At 34.7% G+C, this 14381-nt stretch overlaps 2 protein-coding genes across 2 annotated transcripts; one reads left to right on the top strand and one right to left on the bottom strand.

Annotated features, from left to right (window-relative positions):
- Positions 1 to 965: 965 nt before the first annotated feature.
- LOC146133274 (inorganic pyrophosphatase-like) lies at positions 966 to 7708 on the bottom strand. Its single transcript, XM_083396537.1, has 9 exons — positions 7524 to 7708; positions 6288 to 6349; positions 5623 to 5796; positions 5214 to 5327; positions 4616 to 4715; positions 2805 to 3015; positions 2485 to 2554; positions 2197 to 2239; positions 966 to 1175 (listed from the first exon to the last, which is right to left on the bottom strand). Exons 1-9 carry the CDS (start codon positions 7702 to 7704, stop codon positions 1147 to 1149), a joined length of 984 nt encoding a protein of 327 aa, XP_083252663.1. The 5' UTR covers positions 7705 to 7708; the 3' UTR covers positions 966 to 1146.
- Positions 7709 to 11243: 3535 nt separating this feature from the next.
- Positions 11244 to 14377, top strand: LOC146133273 (phytanoyl-CoA dioxygenase domain-containing protein 1-like). Its single transcript, XM_083396440.1, has 2 exons — positions 11244 to 13120; positions 13181 to 14377. The coding sequence occupies exons 1-2, from the start codon at positions 12755 to 12757 to the stop codon at positions 13637 to 13639; spliced, it is 825 nt and encodes a 274-aa protein (XP_083252566.1). The 5' UTR covers positions 11244 to 12754; the 3' UTR covers positions 13640 to 14377.
- Positions 14378 to 14381: the final 4 nt, after the last annotated feature.

The raw sequence follows: 14381 nt of genomic DNA, 5'->3' as shown, positions 1-14381 counted from the left end.
TCAAATCTTTGTGCCCTGTTGAGATTTACGACAGCACAACTTTGATCGTGTTTTCTTTCAGTGTCGATTCCAGGAGGGTAAGTCATGCCCCGACCATTGTTTCTTCTGACCTAATGTTCTAATTTAAAAAAATGAGCATCGCAAGAATCGATTTTGCGCAATATAAGCACTTAAAAATCAACTAATTACCGCTTCAAAGGTACAGCATAATGATGTATTTTTTTAGTTCGTTTTATTAAATTGCACTTCTCACTAAATGTTGAGTTCAACCCCACCTGATGTTGCAGTTTCGTTGTACATTTAAACTCTCTTTTAAGTTAGTGTTAATAGCACAAAATAAAGTGTACATAGGCTACAAACCAGCGTTTGTTAATTGAACAGACGTTTGAGAAAAGTTTTTTCAAGGATGTTCTTTGTTTACTAGTTATATAGACAATATTCACAAAGATAGATTATAAGTCCGGAGTCCGACTCTGGCAAAATTAACCAACTCTGACGCGGTTTTGACTGGGTCGCCGAGTGCAATTGGTCACTTGTTCACATTTATTGATATAGGTTCTAAAAATAAACTACCAACTGCTCTTGGTAAAATCCGACAACATCGGTGACTTAACTTCTCTTAAGTCAACTGTAACAAACTTTAGGAACAAACTTGATTTGTCGTCGGAACACATTTTTACGGCAAGTTGTGATAGAACTTATTTAACGCTCGGCGAAATATAACTACTGTAGTTTGTCAAAACGTTTTACATTATATTGATTTTTACAAAGCGTGTCACTTTTAATTGGTCAAAGTAGCTCACGTTTTTTTTACAACAGAACTTGGTACATTATTATAACTGACAATATGCCGACAGTGAGACTGCTTGGCTTAACGCCACCTACATTTCTGCAATTTTAAGAAGACTGCTTTTGTCATTTCAATAGAACAGGATACATTCGACTTGGTAATACGGTGACTTTTTTAAGACGAAACACGGTGCGAGTGAATTCATCACGATAAAAATCTCGAAGTGTCAGTTTTACGTGTAGCGCATAGGATCGAATTGCAATTAAACAAATACGGAATAAGAAATATGATTTGACAAACATTTCGACGTCACAGCACATGACCCTGGCGTCATAGGGTTCGCGCGTAATTTGAAGTTACTTCTTCAAGTAGAACCAACGGAATGCTGCAAAATAAAATTTCAGAATTTTAGTTTTAATCAATGTTTAAATATAAAGGCGTGTGATTAGGAATTGGCAAGTAGGTCGGAACAGCCTGGAAAGGCGTTCTGGTAAAATATTATTTGCAGATACGCAGTAGCACAAAAAGCAACTGTTCTTTTTTACCAGGCTATCTCGGATACTTGCTTTAGAATATAGATGATTTTTCAAGGGTTCAGTTAAGCAAATTATTCTATTTTCTGGTTCAAAGTAAAATATCGGATCGTTAAGATTCAAATCCAATTGAGAATATATATAATTTTTTTCTTAGTTTTACCGAGGATGGTCAGGATACGCAATAAGTTTGGATAAATGCCTGCCGCTGAGGCGACATATTAATAATCTCCACTTTTAAATGTAGCTATGTTGTGGGGCGCCAGCATTTTTTTTGGCGACTATCTACTTGCCGTCAGCCTACAGGGTTACTTAAGGTTAAGTTTAGGCTAATAATCAGCGAGATTACACACAGCCTAATTGTCATTGGTTACGCAATTCTAGCGGCAGTAATGTTTTAAATTTTGCAGCAAAATGATTGAATGCCTAACAGATTACGTTTGTAGTAGAGCAGAACTGATTTATGAAACGGACATAGGTCATTAATAGTTTATTGTGTTGCATTGCACTCAATATATGGTGAAAAAATAAAAAATAAGTTTTCACAAGTATCTGGTATCCGGCTTTATGTTTTTATTTTAATGTAGGTGTGCATTATAATTTAAACAGCAGTTTAAAAAACACTTCTTCGGAATGTTAACCATTTGAAAGTTTATCCTTTTATTACAATCATACACTATAAATGTTAGCCAAAGTTATTTGAGATTAATTGCTATTGCTATACTAGGATTCGTTATTCTCGATTCGAAACTAGTATTTTAGATGTTCCTGGGATTATACGAACATCCCTCTATAAAGAAAACTTATTGTCCTTATCCCGAGAAATGCCAATCACAAAGAAAAAATACAGCATGCTATAAGTGCAGCACAAACCTTTTTGGTCGGTGACGGGAACAGCATCGCAACATTCTGGTTTCTGTTACAAAACAAAAAACAATTTTAAATACAGCAAAGAAAAGATTTTTTAAATGTTAAACGCAGTAACTTTAAAGTTGGGGCCTGTTAGAATACCAGTAAAATAAATAATATTGGCAACTTTTTGCTGACCTAGCTTCTCAAACGGTAAAATATAAGACAAGAATTACTAATTAATGGAAATAACAAGTCGGAAATAAAAAAACTATTGTGACTAGATATACACACAAAACACGGCCAACGTACCTGAGCAACAATGTTTGCCGCATCTTCGTGTTTGAGCTGACACGAAGTGCCGTCGCACTGTGTATTAGACCTAACAAATATACGTCGATTATAAGTAATGTATCTTTAACAACAACTGCCTTTGTTATACATAAAACAGGAGTCTCGATATGAAATAGAGGGTCAAATAAATCACACAAGCTCAAAACTTATCAGTATACTTTGTGCGACAGCGTAAGACACAGTCAACGAACAACAACTATATGCAAGCTCAAAACTTATCAGAATATACTTTATGCGACCGCGTAGGACACAGTTAATAAATAGCAACAAAATCTTACTTGTTCAAGTCGGTCTCGGCCTTGTCGTCGATCATATCCTTCCAGAAGCCGTTGGTCTCCTTGATGATCGCTTCGGCGAACGCTCGGTCCTTGAACTGGCCGTCGAAGGCGAACGTGTTGAGCGGCTTGCCATCGGCCACTTTGTAAATTCGGAACCAGTTGCGTGTGTCGTCCAAGTAGCCTGGCTTTAGTTTTTCCACGTCGTCGATATCTGAGGACGAAATAGCGGACTTTTTATGGTGATATTGGGATCTGATATTTTAGGCAACAAGTATATTGTAGTCCGATCATACCGAATGCCGTAATTATAATCGCCAGACAAGAAAATAGAATTTAAAACGTGTGAAGTTAACTCGTTATTTTTTAAGCTTTGTATAAGAAATGCACAAAAGTGTATAGGATTTACGAAGTTTGAGTTAAAATTACTAGATTTCTAATATTTATCGGTAGATTTATCTCCTAAGATGCAACACGCAAATTCACGTTGTAAAGCAATAAAAGAACAAGGCTTTTTAGTACTGTATTAATTCAGTACTGAGATCAACTAATAACATACCTACCCTAGCAGCGGGTATCGGCTTATTAAAGTATTATGGGTCACCTCTACCAACAAACAAACTCTATGACAATTTGTAACGCCGTTATCTTTATGGCCAATATGAGCCAAGTCATTTGAGTATGGGAATTTTTTTTACTGGTACACATTGCTCGTGTTAAGTGCTCGGTTATCCGTTGTTGTGATGTAGTTTTACCATAATTGGTAGCAAGATAAGTTGTTTTTCTGTAATATATTTCAACTTATTCAACATCAGAATGTGAACACATGACCTTTGACAATAATAATCGGGCTTAGTAATATACACGATTCAGTTAATAAATAATAATACTTTTGTGTATTTAATTCTTTCAAGTACTTTGGCACCCTTAATATCGGTGATACTTACTGTAATGTTTGTCTGCTCAATGCTCATGGGTAACGCTCAGCACATCAATGAGATATTCCCAAACAAAAAAAAAATCATTTAGAATTTTTTTTTAAAAGTAATCGGATGTTACATTGCGTCAATTTGAACTATTCAAATCGCCCGTCAATTTTATATCAACTATTTCTTTAATACTTGCTTACTATGTGAATCGCTTGAAAGCAAACGTCAGAGTTTGTTTATTCACAGGGCGGAACTGGTAAAAAATCATAAGACTTTGACCCTTGGTTGTTTAACTTTCAGTCTTGATCAATGAAACAAACTCAACTGCGAAATTCGCAACAAGCGTCAAACGTTTCGTGATTAAATTGCGAAACTAATGAGATATGGCTTACCAGTAATTTTATTTTATAGATAAAAGCCTAGAAAGTAGGGCCTTTCTAATAAAATACATGTACATAATGTTTAAAAAATATTATTTGTTATAATAGCATCGACAGATTTTACATGGGTATTGGAATGTTTTACTGGGATTACTTAAGCTTGTAATGCGTTGTCAGACGCGTATAAATCAATATTTTCAAGGTAATAATTAACTAATGGGAGATTCCAATCTCGTTCACCCATGTCAAGCACCTACTTCCATAGCTCTAATCTTAATTAAAAATGTAAAACTAATGTCAATCGATAAATCAACACAAGGCCATTACAAGTACACCTTTTACAGTTGCACTGTTATAGCTTTTCCAACAAGGTGAATCAAAATTTAGTTAACCATTTCTTAATATCACGAACATATCCAAATAAAACAGATATTAACCTGCATGTAGATAAGTTGCATAAACAACTATTAATATCTAAAAAAAACTTGTAGCCATGCAAATGTACCATTTAAATCTTTAGCGTCTGGGTCATTAACATCAATGGCAATCACTTTCCAGTCTGTTTCACCTTCATCAATCATTGCCAAAACTCCAAGCACTTTTACCTGTATGGCCAAGAAAAATATTATGATTTTAACAAACAGAGCAACCATCAGGTTTATGGCTATACAAAGAGTGTAGTAGTAGCAGTAGTAAACTACTATGGGGAGTTTCTCACTCAAATGATCTAAACAAAGTCAATGGCTGGTCTGAACTTTCAAAACCTGTCAAACCAGTTATGTGTATGGCCAACATGCGTTGTTCTTACAACAGTATCAAATCAATTTAATTTTAAGGTTGACTCTGTACCATGGGACGAATTCATATAATCCAAATGACACTGATTTAAAAATCAGTAGTTTTTGTAAACAATATTTACATGAAACTACTGAACACCAATAAACAGTTTTAAATATAATGTAGGTCAAAAATATGTATTACTGCAAATATTTAAAATGATACAACATTCTGTCGGATGTTTGTATTTTTTGTATGTGCTTACTCGTTTTGTATCGATACAACAAGTAAAACTGCAGTATTTTTGCATGATTGTAAGAAGTTACCTGAATGACATCACCGCGGTTGCAGACTCTAGATCCAATTTCGCAAACATCAATTGGGTCATTGTCCCCAGTTTGCTTGGTATTCTGATCAACGTGCTTAGGATTTTCCCATGTCTGTAAAATATAATTATACATATCACTCACTGCTACTGACCATGTAAGTTTCTTCAATATTATATGAATTTAGCGGATTTTTCTGTACAGCAACTTAAAAAAATATTAAAAACATATCCTTGTCTCAACACTAACAAAAAAGAGGGTTAAAAACACCAACGAAAAAGAGGGTATCTTATTTCATGCGGACACAATAAAGTTAGGTCAAAAAAAAAAAGAGGGGTAGATTTGTTTTCTTATTTTATGTACACATATTATAGTAAGGTTAACATCGGCCTGCCTGATAAAATATTACCTGTGGAATAGCACCATAATTCCAAATGTAGCCTTTGTATGGGTAAGTGTTGGCAACATATCGCAGGGCTCCCTTCTTAACATCCTGCTTAATTGGGTTAAGGTCTTCCTTAGTTGCAATTTCCATTTTAGGATTGGTCCACCTAGGCACTTCAACTACCATGTTGTAGATTTTCTAGACAAAAACAGCAATATTTCTAAATAAGGTTTATTGTTCTCTGTTTTACTTGACTTATCTGCCAGGTTAACACAGTGTTTAAGATTATTTTTAAGCCATACTAAACTTAGATTGGCTATCAAAATGTGTGAAGGGATATCAGTAATGTGACTGTTATGTAACACAGATGTGAAGTATCAATTTACAATGAACTGACCTATGACAAATGCAAATTGATTTGACATTTTAAAATTGGCACTAAATAGCTATAATGTATATATAAATCATTCAAATGAAATTATTTTTAAAGCATATTTTATGTTTTAACATATTTTTGAAATATTCACAAACTTATATTATAAGGTAGGTAGTTAATTTTTATTCATTTTTTGAACATTAGAAATGAAAACCAAGTAAAGAGTTTTTGTAGAAAGTACATTTTGTTATAAATGTTTTTATTTGCTCTAATGTTATTCAACATATTAACAATTCATGCATTTTATTGTAACCTTATCCCCATCTGCAAGCCATGGAATGTCATGGAGTGGTGAAACATACTTTCCATCCTTTTCTGAAAAAAAACATTTAGATATGGAGATAATGGTATTACAAATAGTTTATTTCCAAAAAAATGATTAAGGAAGATGTGTGAAGAAAAGCTTTACTGCTTTACACATGATATATTTATGGGTTACGGTTACACATAAGGGGTTATAAGGTTGAATCCTAACAATTAAAAACTGGATAAATTAGATTGTTAAATAACACCTTTTTATATTGCCATAGCACAAACCGAGGAATAGGATAAACGCACGCGCCAAAATTGTATGCGGTTTTGAAAACCCTATCAACCAAGAAAATAAGTACTTTCACTTGATGCCAGTCTGTATTCTGTGGCAGGTGCACATCCAAGATTTTTTTGAATCTAATTTGTGTGCACACTATAAACAGTAGTTTGCACAACCAGATTGAAAACTTTGAATTTTGCGCAGGGCAAACGATTTTACAGCTTAAAATTGCGAGGCTGTAATCAACTTGAACTGAAATTTGCCTGTTTGTAATAACGTTATTTCTAAAGCTTGCATGGCAGAAAATACAGAAATTTACTGAATTTTGTTAATATGACAGAAGTTTTGCACATTGAAGAAACTTTTCGCTTCTGCATTTTTTGTAGATTTTACACAAAATGCGCAGCCTTCGGGTGCGGCTGAGTGGGCAACTGCACGGGAGATTTATCCCAAATTTTCAATCTGGTTACCACCTAAATTCCAGCAAAAGGTTGAGTTGTGCTATATTCCCGAACATCAGTTATGCATACAGCCTTGATTACACATCTGTACCCCCCAAAATTTGGGCATAAAGTGTAACAAAAAGTGTAACAAAACGCAGACTGGACGTCAACAAATTGATCACTTAATTAATTTAAAACAACTTAACTTAGTTATTAGTATACAAAAGTAGTTCAGGTAGCGCAATAAAACATTTTTTTTAGTTAATCTGGTTAAAGTTTATAGCTTCTTCGGTATACCTCTTTGGAAAGATAAGATATACACATGGATGGGGGCTCTGTCTATTTGGTACCTTGAAAGCAATCCAAAAAATTGTCTACAAATACTAAATACCGCAACGCACGTAAGCATTAATATTTATATTAAGACCGTTTTTTTCCGTTACTTTCTACGTAGCATAACGATGGAGCGCTGTAAATAAACTTTTCCTGCAAATATAGCGGTAACACATCTCACTGTAATATATTCGGTAGTCCAGTGTATTAGGGGCTCCCCTTTCTTCGAGTTGATAAGCCATTCTTCTGGTTGAACTGCAAAGATGTGGTTCTGATGAACAAGACAATGCGGCTTTAAGACGAAGGATCCTCCGAGAAGCTGAAAGGGACGTGGCAAGTTTTCCAGAAAAAATCGTTGACATGTTGCCCGGCCAACCATGCGGAACGGTAGTAGTTTTCGCGCATCGTTGCGTTTAGCAAACCGATTAAAAATTTCCTCCTAGGCAGGACCAAAAAGATTACGGCACATAATCTTTTGGGAGGGCCGACTTTACTGATATTATAAAAAAATGGTTTGTATAGCTGACAATTTTTTTCAATATACTGCACGGAAATGTTGTCAACGAGCTACGGCGAAGTTTTACTTTACCATTAGGCCTATAACTACAGGTAATATATGTTGTAAGATTAGCAGTCTATGTTTCCTGCTTTTCTGTTGTGCCGTGGCAACGCGGCAAAACGTACCATTGGATAATGTTTAAACTGAAACATCTATTGTGTTTGCGAAAAGTTTTAGGCCTAATATGAAAAGCAAAATAATGCATGCCAACTTTAGTGTGTCTCTAAACCAGGGGTTCCCAACCTGTTTACGATCTCGTACCACTTGGACGCTCTGTACTGCCACGCGTACCACTTTGTTTAGAAGATTGGTTCTTAACCGTTTTTCTACCGCGCCCCCTTTGGTAATTGTCCTGTGCCTTGTACCACACTTATTAAACAATATTACTAAATAGATTCGGTATTTTTCAAATACATTATCACTCAGACAGCATAAAAATAGAAAAGTTAACTCCTCGTGGCGCGAAGCGCAAAAAAATTGCGCTTCTTGGTTTGTATTGGCTAAACTTTAATTTGGGAGACACAAAAGTTGCTCGGGCTCGAAATATTGGTTTACATCGAGCTGATTTTGACAGACATGATGTGAAAAAATAAAACATTGCGGTAATCGTGTTTTAAAAAGTGTGATGACATACAATAGGCTATTAACTGCAAATAACATTACAATTGTCGCAAAAAAGCATTTGCTAGTTTGCGCGAAGCGCAAAATGTTTTCGTAGTTTTGCTGTTAAAATTGACAAAACACAGTTTGTGGAGAGGGTGGCGTGGTGCACAACTTAGATCTTCTTCAACCATATCATACTGTTGTGACTAAACAAGTAGCAAATATTGTCCCAAAATTCGAGAAACTATACTAAAACATAAGTAGCCTCAAAGTTCGCAAATCGTAAAATTATAAACCGTTTTTCTTCAGTTTCTTTTCTAAACATGTGTAATTGTAATGTTATGCACAGGACAGCATACAAGCAGATTCAATAACTAACGCAACATGGAACTGATAAAATTATTATAAAAAGTTAAATATTTAAAGGTAGAGCTTGCGCCCACCAAAGAATTGCTTGGCGCCCCCCTATTGACAATCGGCATGACCTGTATTTTGAAAATCGTAATGGTACGAAAGAACAAGGTTAGTTACATAACTAGAATAGGCTTCAATAGGCTTTAATTTTTTTGTTGTTTGGAAAAAAAAACAGATAAACAAAATATAAAAGTTGTGAATCCAGGTTTTAGTGAAAAAACGGAAGCTACTCGCGTACCACCTGAAAGACCTTCGCGTACCACAGGTTGGGAACCCCTGCTCTAAACGCAACCACTGACAGACCTTCTTAACGCCGCCACCTAAAAGATTTCACGTTAGCCACAATAAAACGCAGCAGTCTATGGTTTTACGTGAAATACGTTCTCGAATTAATAATTATTTGGTAATAAATTTGGGGGTTAAGAGTTTTGTCGCCAAATTAGCACTAATTTCTAAACTAATACATCTGTTTGACATATACAGCTGGCCTGCACAACATGCGGCCCGCGCAACCTTTTAATGCGACCCACATGTAGCCCACGACCTATTATCATTTACAGTTTAACTATAAATAAATTTATTTTTATGTCAAGAAACGTGACATTTTAGAACAGTATTTCAACCTTGGGATACTGTCACCAGCGGGCGTTAAAATGTTACATGAACGCGAGTCTTTTCTCTAAATGGGGGGCATCAGGCGTTTATAATATATTTATCTATCACATTTAAAAAATGTATAGAGCACGCTACCGGTACCAGCTACATTTTCAGCCTTACATAGCAAATAGACGACGCTTTTTCATTCTCTGCAGTAATCACCCAGACGGTCTAGGCCAGTCGTTCTCAACCTTTTATAGTTCGTGGCCCCTTTGATAAGCTCTCGACCCTCTGCTTGTAAAAAATACTTAGCATTGTATTTACGTATTTTCATTCGTTTTACTTCTTCCATTAAACAAAATTTAACGAATAAATGCACTTACTATCTATGTACCGTTTTTAACAAATCAGTTACCACTTTAAATCAAACTAACTAATTAGTCAAGCTTGTTCTCGGACTCCGCCAAGGTATTCTTTGTATTCGACTCTGTTTTGTCACTACAATAGTCAAGATCAGACCTGGGCAAAATACGGCCCGCGGGCCAGTTCCGGCCTACCAAGCCATTTAATCCAGCCCGCGCATTTTTTGTACTTCGATCGAAAATATTTCGTAATAAAAATATGAACGAAAATTAGCATTAACGGCCGGTTTCAACCCTCTGAAACATACCGATTCACATTTTGCCAACCTAATTTTGCTATGCTTGTTTTTTCCCCGATTTATACCGTCTTTGCAATATGTCAATTGTTTCAAGGAACACATCGGCAACTTAGCTTCAACAAGCAAAAAAGGCATTGTGAATATTAGCGTAAAAGTTGACGTTGAGTAACTCCGTAAGCAAGCATACATTGCGCATTTAACGGTGGAATGGAACTCTTTAAGGACTGGCGAGTAAATCAAAGAACGTGACAAAAAATGAGTTACAATACGTTACAAAAAAGGTCAAGTAAAATCACATATTTTAAGTTAACTGGCAAGTTTCGCAATACTACGACCTAGCTAGAGAGTTATACCCGTGGCCCCCCAATGACAGCTTCGTGGCCCCCTTGAGGGGCCGAGGATCACGGTTGAGAACCCCTGGTCTAGAACCTAGGGGTACACCTCCCTACAAATAAATATAGATAATTATATAATTATATTATATATATATGTTTGGAGTACCGGTTTTAGCACGTTTTGCCTTACGATGACCATTAAAATGTTGATCAAATTATAGTATTTTTGATGTTATTTATTTTTAGACCATTATTGTTTTATAATTTATAGTCTTGTAAGCCTAGTGTTGGTTTTAGAAATCACATTTTAAATGTTTAAACTTTGAGTACATAATTTCCCGCCAAAGTTGTATTTCTCAATTTATTCCAAAATAGCACAATAATTTATTTTAGGGTATTACTGATAAAATCTAACAAACTCCAATTAGCATATTTGATAATTATTTACACAACATGTTCACTTAAAATTATCATGATTTAAATACGAGAAAAAATTAGAGTGTAAGGTGTTAAGCAAGTTGAAAATACTCTATCGGTTCGTTTTTACAATTTTTGTTCGAACGCTTTTCCTCACGTTTTTACAATCTGCTCTTCGCAGATTGCGGTTTACTTTAACTTTGTAAGGACTTTTAATTATTTAGCCTAATAATTACAATTGTTCGCTTGATATGCCTCGTGCTGTGCAATTACGTTGTATTTATAAATTTAAGACTTGCCTGAGCTATTATATCAACTAATGTGAATCAGTTTATGTCTATGTAAACATAATTTCTTCTTTTGTTTGTTTAAACTTCTTACTTCATCTTAGAACGATTGTTTTAAGTATCGTTTGAAATTGTAGGGTGCGAGTTAGCCTTTTGCTTTCGTTTGGTCGAGTGATATTATTATATTTATTCTCCCATATTTATTTATTGCAATTTTATTTTTGACAACTCGTTTTGTACTGTAAAAAAGTGGTAGGATTCCAGACCAGCGCCCTATAAAAAAATATTAACGTGCTACGTGCATTTAATTTTCATGAAGGTAAAACAATTACATATTGTTAACCTTTAAAAGTATAGTCAGTAAATCTACAGTTTGTTTCAACATACAACCTTTACGTATAATCCAGATTGGAATTTTTGGAATTACCGTTAGCGCGACGTAAGTTTTGCACCTGGGTGCATTTTAAGATTTTCTGATGCACTGTTTGCCACACAAGCATTTTACATATTTTGGGTGCAGTTTGGATTTTTTGTCAGGGTGTACTTTTAAAAGGAAAAACAAGCTCTAGGGTACACTTGCCATGTACTTTTCACAGTGGCTGATCGACAAGTGTGAATTCAACACATTAGCAAATAGAATACTTTATCCGGAATGAGGAATGTATTTTTATATTGGAATTGTGGATGTACCAAAATTAATCACACACATTTTGCTGCCTTGGTTTAGGTTTCCATCTAAGGTCTTTGGTTTAGGTGGTCTAACTATTTTATGACAACATACCTGTGACTATGAATTATTTATCGAATTTTTTCTTTCATTTTTGGCACCTATTTTTTCTGTTTTATGGCTGATTGTTTGGCCAACGTGGACTCCCATTCCGCCATACTGCAATTGAGAATTAAGTATGGAAGCAGTGTAAATAAACTTCATTACCTTATAAATGTTCATAAGCTTGACTTTTCAAAATTTTTCTAAATTAAAACATGTTTCTCAAAAATGTCCAATAAACTGCCTGTAGAATACATTGGTGGGCAATAGGTTGCTATAATGGAGTTATAACTGTGGGTTTAACTTTTTTCTGAAACAGTAACCCTTATTGTGTTGGTAGTGAAAACCTGTTTATATTTTAATCAGTCAATTTTGAAATGATTTTTAGTTTTTAAAACAACATGTTAGAGCTATAACGCAATGGTTCACTTTGCTCTATGCAACAAAAATAACTCTATTAATGTATTGCATTAGGCAACCCAATTTTAAGCTAAAAAAAATATACAAACCGAAAAAACTTCACTTAGTTTGCAAGTTTTACATTTAGGCGCCTCTTTGCAATGTCTGTACTATGTTGCTATTAATCTTAAAACACTGCTTGTATTATGTAGATAATTCAAATAATACTTTCCACTTTAAAATATTTAGTAAAATAATATGGGTTTGTGGCTACTAAACGCACTATTCAAACAGGAGGATACAGGGTTTAATAAATTTTTCGACGGCACTCAACCCGAAGGTTTAAGAAGCAGGTTATTTAAAAAGTAAAAATGGGTGAATTTATGTTTAGTGATAACCAAAAGCAAAAATTTGAAGAAGATGGTTTTCTTGTCTTGGAAAACTTTTTCACTGATCTGCAGTGTGACGAAATACAAAAAGAATGCTATAAGCTTGTTGAGGAGATGAAACCAGAAGAGCACACCGTGGCTTTTTCCACTGACAAACATGAGCAAATGAAATCCGATTATTTTCTACAGAGCAACGATAAAATTCGTTTCTTTTGGGAACCATTGGCAAAAGGTGCAGACGGAAAGCTGTTAAGAAACAAACATGAAGCACTGAATAAAATTGGTCATGCTCTTCATATTCTGAACCCTGTTTTTAAGGCTGCAACCTTTGACAATAGAATCAAAACAGTTCTTCGTCGCCTTGGCTTTGTTCACCCAGTTGTACCACAAAGTATGTACATATTCAAGCCCCCTGGCATTGGCGGAGAAGTGAATCGTCACATTGATGCAACTTTTCTTTATTCTGACCCACTAAAACTCATGGGGTTGTGGATACCGCTTGAAAATGCGACAGAGGAAAATGGCTGCCTGTGGTTTGTTCCTGGATCTCATAAAACCACACAGGTTACCAAGCGTATGGTTCGTAATCCCATTGAGGGTGCTACTCCAGCAACAATATTTGAAGGTGACATGGCAGACTATCCATTTGACCAGTACAAGATAACTCCAGCAAAACGAGGATCACTGGTTTTAATTGATGGAAAAGTGCACCACTTCAGCAAGCAAAACAATTCAGCTAAATCTCGGCATGTTTACACATTTCATGTTACAGAATCCAACAATACACAGTGGAGTCCACGCAACTGGCTACAGCCTCCAGATGGCAAAGCTTTTCCAACTGCCTATAATGATGCTACCATGTTGTAAACCAGCAATTTTTTATTTATTTTTTTTAATGAAGTTAGCAGTTTGTCAGTTTGTCTAATCCAAAATGGAATGACACTAAGAATTGTTCAAAAACACTTTTCCATGGTGATTGAGGTTTAGAACCAATTTACAAGTTTTATGCAAAATAAATGTATATTTTGCAATATTTTAATCTGTGTGTTCATGTTTCGCTGTTAAACAGCTATTTCTTATTTATTTAGTAGACTAAAAAGTAATTGGTATATTGGAGTTAAAGACAGGGTGTAGAAAGCTCCGCACCTTTGTAGTAAAAAAATATGTTTTTAGGTTGGGAACAGTTGTTGTATTAAAATATTGTATTTAGGGTGTTGTTCTTGAATATTTTTTCATAAATTTAAATATAAATAATGAAATTCAGTGAGCTGATAAATTTTCAGTAACTAAAACAAATTCTGAATATTTTTCTTAATTTTAGACACCCAATTTACGATGTAAAACAGGATGGGCCAGTGTTAATTATTTTGTTTCAGATATGTATATTCATGCTGAGTTATATTTTTTAAATGCAGTGTAAACATTAATTGTGCTATATTGTCACATAATTTATCACACTACTTATCATCTAGTTTTATGATAAACCCTTCATAGTTGTTTAAATTATCTAAACACAGTTTCAAATAATGTGTATTATGCTTTTTTGCCGCAGTAAGTGTAAAGTGTTCTTCAACTTAATTATGTTACCTCTATGAATTTTTCTTGTATA

The sequence above is a fragment of the Ascidiella aspersa genome, chromosome 9 (assembly GCF_963924565.1).
Source record: "Ascidiella aspersa chromosome 9, kaAscAspe10.2, whole genome shotgun sequence".
In the NCBI taxonomy this organism is placed as follows: domain Eukaryota; kingdom Metazoa; phylum Chordata; class Ascidiacea; order Phlebobranchia; family Ascidiidae; genus Ascidiella; species Ascidiella aspersa.
The sequence above is the reverse complement of the archived record's forward strand: the minus strand, read 5'-3'. Positions and strand labels throughout refer to the sequence as shown.